The sequence below is a fragment of the Chenopodium album genome, chromosome 11 (genome assembly GCF_948465745.1).
Source record: "Chenopodium album chromosome 11, dcCheAlbu1.1, whole genome shotgun sequence".
NCBI classification, from domain to species: domain Eukaryota; kingdom Viridiplantae; phylum Streptophyta; class Magnoliopsida; order Caryophyllales; family Amaranthaceae; genus Chenopodium; species Chenopodium album.
Window position 1 is genome coordinate 18954550 of NC_137844.1, and position 9127 is coordinate 18963676.

The 9127-nt window shown below is 34.8% G+C and overlaps 1 protein-coding gene across 3 annotated transcripts; it reads right to left on the reverse strand.

Moving 5' to 3' along the window:
* Positions 1-1402: 1402 nt before the first annotated feature.
* On the reverse strand, positions 1403-8533 carry LOC145568698 (NADH dehydrogenase [ubiquinone] 1 beta subcomplex subunit 10-B-like). Of its 3 annotated transcripts, none has more exons than XM_081628120.1 (3): positions 8151-8526; positions 8000-8060; positions 1403-1680 (listed from the first exon to the last, which is right to left on the reverse strand). In XM_081628120.1, exons 1-2 carry the CDS (start codon positions 8437-8439, stop codon positions 8029-8031), a joined length of 321 nt encoding a protein of 106 aa, XP_081484246.1. In that variant the 5' UTR covers positions 8440-8526; the 3' UTR covers positions 1403-1680; positions 8000-8028. The 3 variants fall into 3 exon arrangements, with proteins under 3 accessions (XP_081484246.1, XP_081484248.1, XP_081484247.1); XM_081628122.1 differs by lacking the exon at positions 1403-1680 and adding an exon at positions 2171-2238 and having other exon boundaries at positions 8151-8533; XM_081628121.1 differs by lacking the exon at positions 1403-1680 and adding an exon at positions 5245-5256 and having other exon boundaries at positions 8151-8532.
* Between the last annotated feature and the right edge of the window lie 594 nt (positions 8534-9127).

Genomic DNA, 9127 nt, shown 5'->3' on the forward strand with positions numbered 1-9127 from the left:
CTGAACATACCCAAAACCCGAATGAATCCAATTTGATTGTATTATTTGTATACCAGACCCAAAATGGCTCGACTCGAATTGATCGACCCAATTGCAGGTTTAACTTCATACCTGAACCTACAACCACGGGTTGATGAGAAAAATGACAAACGTCTCTGTTTCCCAAGAAAATATTCCAACTTATCTCACGAATTTTACTTTTCAAACTTCGTACACAGCATCATGATTCAAGGCATTCATCTGAAGCACAAGCAACAAAAACATTCATAAAATCAAACAGTAGAATTGACATAAAGCTAACCCCTTCACAGTTCATCCATACTATTGATTCAGAAGGTCAGGTCAAACTCAAATATTTGATATTCAAATCCAAAAGAAATCAAAACAAAAAACAACAAACCTTGGAAAGGGAAAAAGATTACTGAATAGATTCCCAACCTGCAAACATCCTAATATCTTATGAATCTCACAGTAGATTCTGTACCTCTTAAAAACACTCAGTTTGCTAATCACTAGCTTAAATTCTTCTATATAAAGGACCCTTGTTATAAAATTGGGAGATGAACTAAGAACATATCATTATCTAAAGGAGAGAAAGAGAGATAGAGGAGCTCCCTTCAAGTCCAATAGAGAGGGCTGAGAAGTGGTGAAGAGCTGCCATTTCATGCATTTCTGGCCATTTACTTGCATTCTTCTCGACTACGATGATGGATAACCGGAAGAAGGTGAAGCTCGAGTAGGATTATGGGTTTTGTTTCGATTATGGAGACAAAATGCAAGTAAATTAGCCCTAGTGCATGGGTTGGGAGCAACTCCTTCCACTTGCTTCGTTCACTCGTTGGACTGAAGGGAGCTCCATCCATTCATTTCATCTTCTGTCACTCTTTCATACTTTTCTAAATTTCACACATTAACATGATAAAATTTTAGTGTAGCACACATATATGATATTCATATGTTCATGCATATTCTTATACTATCATGCTTCATAACCTATCAACTTACTCTTCTCTTCCATGTTTTTTTCAGGAAGTATCAACTACTTAGGTACTAGAAGGTCATCCCTTTCTGCAACAATTGTATCACATGAAGACTAGTTCAAGTAGTTCCCCGTAAAACGGAACTTAAAATACGAGCAAAAGAGACTAGCAGTTCTTCCTTTTGCAATCTTTTATTTTTCCCTTTTGTTTTTACCCCCTTCAAGTCGGGGTTACATGTAATCAGAAACTTGCAATGAGCAAGATAGAATAAAGTTCACAGTTTTTGCCTGAATTAGCTAATTATTACAAACATCTGTTTTATCCTAGGATAGCTTTCAGTAAATTTGTGATAAAGCAACATTAACATCACTGAAACTTTAAACCAATTGATTTGCATGCCTAGTATTAAGAGATGCTGCTAATTAAAGAGAAAAATCGAAGTCTCTGCACTCCGCAAAGTAAGCAATATAAAGCATGGTAAATTGGTAACATACAGCAAGACGGATCCAATATAGCTCAAAGACAGGTGACAAAACGATTTATTCCAAAAGTAAAATCCATCAAGATCTACACAAGTTTTAAAGGGTGAGAACAAGATGAAATAAACTACACAGCAAATGTCATGGCACAGTTTCAACAGGCCAGCAATATTATACCAACACATTCTTTACTCCACCAGCATTGCACCAGGTTTAGTGATCTGCAAACAAAAGACATATCTTTTAAGAAACTAATTCCAACATGTAACAATATGTGATATCTATAGCAGATATTATGGTCCTAAGTTCTAACAACAAAATGTTTGTAAGATTAAGCACACAGATCATGATTTTTCTTTTGCTGAATACAAAAGCTACACGTTAAACAGCAAACTAATTCCTAAATTATTTACAAACCTCTGCATCAAGGAATAACTTACGCAATAAATTATTTAGTGCAAAGCATTTCTGGGTTCTATATTACTAACGTGACAAGGGGTACTTGAATGAGGAAACCCCTAAGAGCATGATTGACATAATAATAATAATAATAATAATAATAATAATAATAATAATAATAATAATAATAATAATAATAATAATAATAGCACAATAATAATAATAATAGCACAATCAGAACCTAGACAAAACAAGGTTAGCAGAACAGCAGAAGGTAAAAGTAAGCAAGCTTGAAAAAGAACACAAACTCACATACACGTGCGTATGCGCTTTTTTTGTAATTTTTTTATATCCTTTAGTCACATCAAACCTTAATGTTTCTGTAAACAAACCAAAATAAAATAAAAAATTAGTTTTGTTCCTAATGATAAGCTACATTTCATTTGGAGTCACTCACTCATTCTCAAGGATTCTAGCAAAATTACCATAATATCCTTCAATATATTAATCTTTAACATTTCACATCCCCGCCTTAAATCTATAGTTTTCCTTTGGAATTTTACAGGTTATGTTACTCTGCCTCTTCATTTTGTCTTCCAAAAAACTCAAGACTCAACACTCTGACAAGGATATGGAATCCTTGCTCAATATGTAAATATAAAACGAAAAGAAGAATATGTGCGAATTGTTCTCAACTACTCCCAAATAGACTTCAAATATTCATTTCAAACTAATAAAAAAGTATGCCTAAAATGTGTAAATGTATTTGTATGCAAAATGTCTTAAAAACTGGAATGTGCAACATTCATGCCCTGCCTCTGTACCCATGTCTGATTTTAGGACAGTTTTCATGTGCCTTGAAATTATCAACCTTGATGTATTAGATACTTGGATATGTACCCACACGGCCACACCCGCACTCATACCCATGTATGAGTAACATAGCTTACAAGTTACAACGGTACCACTAAGGGTAACATGGGAATTTGACTTACTAAGCTAATAATAAGTGGGTCTATTCTTTTGTAACCAATTAATAATTATAATTATGGCCTATTTTATGGACAGAGGCAATTCCTCCAGTGTGGACTAGGATTCTAATCCAGCTGGCCAATAAAATGAAAAGCAAGTGTACCTTGAACAACAACAGAACCAAGGCAGTAAAATTGCATGTGTCTTCCTATTACTCCATCCCAAATTAGTATTACACTTTTTTTTTTTTTTTGGTAGATTGTACTCCCTCCGTCCCCTAATACAAATCCTCATTTCCTTTTAGGTAAACGAAAATACAATGCCTCTTTCTATTTAAAGGTTGTATTTTTTGACATTATTACCCTTTTTTTATGAGTTGTCATCTTTTTTCCTTATCTTTTTTGTACTTTTAAGTTTTAACATCAATTTCAAACACTTTTTCTCTCTATCTCTTCAATTATTCTCGACTACTTTTTATTTCTCTCTCTCTCTAACCCCACATGCACATATGTACTTTTAATCATTAGTTTTAAAAAATTTACAACTTTCTTAATTCCCGCGCAACCAAAAGACGCTTTGTATTAGGGGATGGAGGGTCCTGCTTTTATTTTAGTACATCTCTCTTTTCACTTCCAAAGAGTTTACGCCTCTCTCTCTCTCTCTCTCACACACACACACGCACACATTCTATATAAATGGCCCCACTACCCTATATCATGTATACTATCTATATACAAAGTATCAAATGACATAACCTGAGCATCTTGTTTCACATATATTCATCCAATAAATAAAAATTGATAACCAAACAACTTATTACCTAAAATTATGTGCCGATGACAAAAGTTTGAAGTAATGCGGGATGGAGGAAGTATTGTTTGGATCTTACTCCACTAAAAATTCATAGTTGAACCAAAGTTCGACATACAACCTATGAAACTTTTGTTCGCTCAAAACTGTTCTATTGTTTCACATCAATGACCATGTTCTGGGTAATAAATCTATTTAAATACTTCATATAATATAATGAATCCATCTTCTACCTCCCTCCAAATTCTATTTTTATTTGACTAAAAGAACAAATAGGAAAGATTAAAAAAAAAAAAAAAAACAATCTACTAATCCACCAACTTCCTGTGTTGCTCTCTCTTCTATTTTGCTTGACCAAAAACCCAAAAGTAGGTTCAGACTAAGGGACCGTTAGGTTAGGAGAGGGAAAAGGGAGAGGAATCAAGAAAGGATAGGGATAGGGAAGGAAATGAATGTTAATCCCTTCGATGTAGTATGTTGTTTGGTCATGTGTTTCACAAAACACAAAGGTCACAAAATATTACAATTTATCTTCCTTGCTTAGCTACCCACCACCGTCTCTCCAAGTTTCCTCCTCTTACCATCTTTTTGCTCTCTACCTTGTTCACCCATTTGCTTCCCTCACCACCGGCTCCGCACCGCCTTTAATTGATTGTTTTCCTCACCACCAATCCTATTCGACCATTCACCCAAGTTTTAGCGGTAAAATTTGATTAGCAAAGCTCCTGGAGTTTTTATGGTCAAATTTGACCACCTACAACCATAATTCATGATATGAATATGTATTTGGGGTGTATATTCGATGTTGTGGTCAATTTTGTGTTTGTCGTTCTTTTTTGGATATAGCGCACGTAGTTTATGCCTTATGGTGGCTACCGTGTTGGCGTTTGCATTTTCTTGGTGTCAAGGCAGGTGTGGTATTTGGGTTGATTTTTTTGTGGGTATTGTATATTTCTGGTTGGGTATGTTTCATGGTGGTAAATGGGTGGGTTTCATGGTGAATAGCTGACAGTGGTGGTGGGACCGGCAGTAGGACAATAGTGGTTGTGGTGATACTCGGGTTGTTGGTATTGGTGGTGGTCAAGTTGTGGGTGGTGGTCGTGGTCAAGTTGTGGTGGTGCATGTTGCAGTATAAGAGGGTTGAAGGAAGGGAATGGAAAGACCTTTGGGGGGAGTGGATGGGCAATGAGAGGAGACTAGGGGAATGGAGAGGGTAAAGGGAATGATTAAATTGTCTTAACAAAGAGCAAAAAAGGAAAAGAGCCCTTTTGATTCCCTTAGCCTTTCTTGAAGACCCCAAAGGCCCACACCAAATCCACCCTAATTTATTTCTACTTGAGAAAGAATGAAAGAATAATGAGAAGCAGAAAGAAAAAAAAAAAAAGAAAAAAAAAAAAAAAAGAACAGAAAGACACCACATGCTTGCCAAAAGTTGAACTTATGAATTCCACACATATTAATATTCGGATTTGAGGACTCCACAAAATAAATTTACACCCATATTTATATTCGGATAAGCCAACATAACCACTCAAAATCATAATCCGAAGAATATCATGCCAAGTTGGTGCAACAATATTAGAAATCTAAGAAAAGCTAGCCAATGGTTTAGTGATAATAACCTATGATGTTCAGAAAAGCTAGCCGAAGGTTCAGTGATAATAACCTATGATGTTGACCAAGGCCTGCTGTACATGTTTGATATCATTACATGAAATGACCTCAGGTTGGACACAATATACGCCTAAAACTAGGGTGAAGGGGTTAAGCAATGGTCATGATTGAAAAATCAGATTAATCTTCTTTCCATTTTGCATAATAAATTTTTTTAAACTAGTCTTTTACATGCATACCTGACGGAGAAGCACACTTGTGAGTGATATCTAAAATATCTTAAGAAAACATACAACTGACAAGATATTTTAAGTACTTCTAACTTTCTAAGCAATCCATCATTTTGGAAGAATTCAAGTAACAAAGGTACTAAAAAAACAGATTTTTTAGAGCTATTTGAAAGCCAAATTTGGAGCCAATAATTGACAGGAAGATTGAAAATAAGATTGGGGCAACAAATTCTTAAAAGTGAGACAATCCAAATGGAGGTATCTATAAATTAAGGCCTGGTCAAATGAATGGCCTTCAGCAGAAAAAGATAGGAAGGAGTATTTAGAAAATAATGTTATGATACTAAATGTTATAGTACTATAGAACCACAAACAAGAAGTGTAGGGGGGAAGAGAAGAAAGAAGGGTGAGGGTAATCACAGTCAAAATTACGGGTAGGTGAGATAGTGAAAAGCATTGTTTCTAACAGGTATTACTCATCTCTGTTATTATTCAACTCTTTAAAACATTGATAAATTCATATAAAAAACTATCATCTATTCTTAAATTTATATGTAAGCATGTCCATGTCTTAACTTAAGATACAAATTAATATTGTACTCGTAAGTCGTAACTTAAAAAAAATTGAAAATTTTCAAGCCAATATCATGGCTCCATGCTAGTGCCGGTCCAAGTATCATGAGTGCTAAACTGCTAATTACTTCAAAATTAAAATAAAGATGCAAAATTTGCAAAATTCCTCAAAGAAATATACAGCTGACAATAGCAAATACGAAAGTTCACCCAATACATGATACATATCTACTCTTCATCTATGTCCATATTAGAATTACAAGCCATATCTACTTTTCTTCTATGATTATGAATCAAAATAGATGCCATTCTAAAGACTGGAAGAGTTTCAAAGCAAAACCGAGACAGTTCACCTCACTTCGCACACTGCACAATAGTGTACAAAAATCACTCAATTATTTTGGTTTCTGTGCAGTTTTTTATCGAATCACTAATTACCAATGCGGGATTCAGAATATGCTATGCCATATAATGCAAACTCTCTAATCATAACTTCCGAAGAAACCCGAATCTCATATCAATACCAAAATTCCATTAGGTACATCCGTACATGCCTTAAATCATATTATAAAGTCAAATTCAACTAATCCCCCAAATGCCCAAAAGAATTGAGCAAAAAGACGCTGCTTATCACTATGTATTGTGATTCGCTATTATATTACTTCATCTTATAGTCCTCCACTAATTCTCAACACACTCCAAACATTTTTCATCATACACACCTAACACACATCCAAGACCTCAAATAAAATGAATACTTCAGTTTGATCCTTTAAAAAATATTAGAAAACCATATAAAAGCTTTGGCATTGGTGTCAAATATTTCTCACCAGCCTAACACTTAGGTTTAGACATTAAAGGAACCTTGCAAGACCTGACCACTCAGATACAATCTTACGAGCCACCATATAAACATTCAACAAGAACTGGAGAGCTCGTGCTTCACCAAACTTTAATTTAAAACTTTTAAATAAAAATTCGAGAAACATAAAACTAAGTCACCTTAGGCTAAACTCACAAATTACCCTTGAAATTCAAATGCGAAAATTGCGAAAGTATTTCAAACCCACAGAGCTTTATCATATGAACACAACCATACCCTTTAATCAATTCATTAAGCAGCAGTTGTGCAATAGGTGTAATATTTGTTCAGGAAAAACTCAACTACAATAACTTTGACTTGGCAATAGAGGATTAGAGGGATACATAGATTCCAGGAGCACAGTGCATTGTTCTTTATTCTCTCCACACCACCATTGATCAACACATTTTCATATTCAACGAATTAATAATCAGAGGGCACTATTTGTCTATAGTAGTGTCCCATAAGTCACCACCCTGTTAACTCGCCAGACAACAACTTCTAAAGCAAACATATCAGCCTGAGTTTCAACAGATTCAACAATTCTTCAATCAACTAAATCGAAGGCACAAAATTTAAATGCTGTGGGCAATATGAATCTCTTCAAAAAGACTAGTCTTTACAGCAAAACTCAAGGGAAAAAAATCTTAATTCCATCTAAGATATGCAAAAGCTACTCAACCTAAGTCACTTGAAAGGTATGAATTCAATAAACTAAATCACGCGCACTTGCCATGTCTACCAATTTCAAACCAACTACCGAGACAGCCCATAATTAGGACATATTGAAGAAGAGAAATGCATCAATGGTTATATCTAAAAGCTCTAAACCCCTTTCCATCTTATTCCCAACAACAGACATATACTAGCAAATTCAAGTTACAGAAAAACCATCATGTAGTACATTGATCCAAATCATCCAATAAGAGAACAACTAACACGACAAAAACAACCCATTAAATAAACAACTCCATTTGTTTTAAACAAATTAATAATTTTGCATAAAAATACCCAATTCCAATATAGAATACCTAAAAGTCAATCCCATATAACCTAAACAAAAGGGGTTAGAATAATTACCTCAAAATAATGCAAGAACCAAGTCAAAATCATTCAGCCTCAACAGATTCCACTTTAGGACCTAAATCAAAACAAACCCAATTTCAAAATAAATCTAACACATACAAAAAAAATCAATTGAATGAATGAAAATTAGCAGAAAAATAGAAACCATGGAGGGAGTGAGGACGATGATCCTTGTTCCAGCCGACGCCGCGGGTGGCCTCAAGGTATTGATTGACAAGGTGACGACACTTTTGGAGGTGGTTGACACCCTCAATGCGGTAACACCACCTGAGCTTATCCCTAAGAATCTTGGCAGTTTCGATATCGATCCATTTCTCACGAACTAAATGCTCGCGCATTTCAAGCATTGCAACAGGGTCTTTGTATGGGTTTGCTGGATCGAAGTCATCTGGTGGGGATTCATCGAACTCTACCTTGAAGCTCTTCCTTCCCATTTCTCTTTCTCTTTTTCTTTCTTTTTCTCTTTGAGTTGCTGTGATTCGTGAAGGGGTGTGAAGAACTAGAACTGATGTAAATGGGGATGTGTGGGAATGGAGTTGAGGTTGTTTTTGGTAAAACCCGGCAAGGGATTTGTTTTGATGGAGGCCCAATTAGTCCTATCCCGTTATACAATTTTTACACTACCCTCTTGTGTAGCTTCCTCTACCTACACCCTCCTCCCCAACGACGTGGTTTTGTATGTTAGGTGTTTTCATTTTTTTTTTTTCCTTTGTTTTTTTATATGTCTTACTTTTTATTCAAGCTATGTATATATATATCAGTAGATAAAGCCTGTGCAATGCACGATTTGTTTAAATTTTTCCTTTTTTAAATAATATATATATATATGTGCTAAAATTTGTTATATGTTTAGATAAAATTACTTATATCAAAAATATAATATTTTATATTTAATTAATTTAAAATGGAAAATCTCATTCGCTAATTTTTCTTACGTGTCATTTGAATTATTTAATTCTAAAAGAAATTAATAATCTCGTATTTAATTGGCTACCACTAAAGTTTATTATCCTACATGGCACGTTGAAAAAATTAAATCATACGTGGCACTCTAAAAACTCGGGAAAAAACTCCCCTTTATATATACTAGTTGTGGCACCGCGTGTTATGCACGCGGGCAAC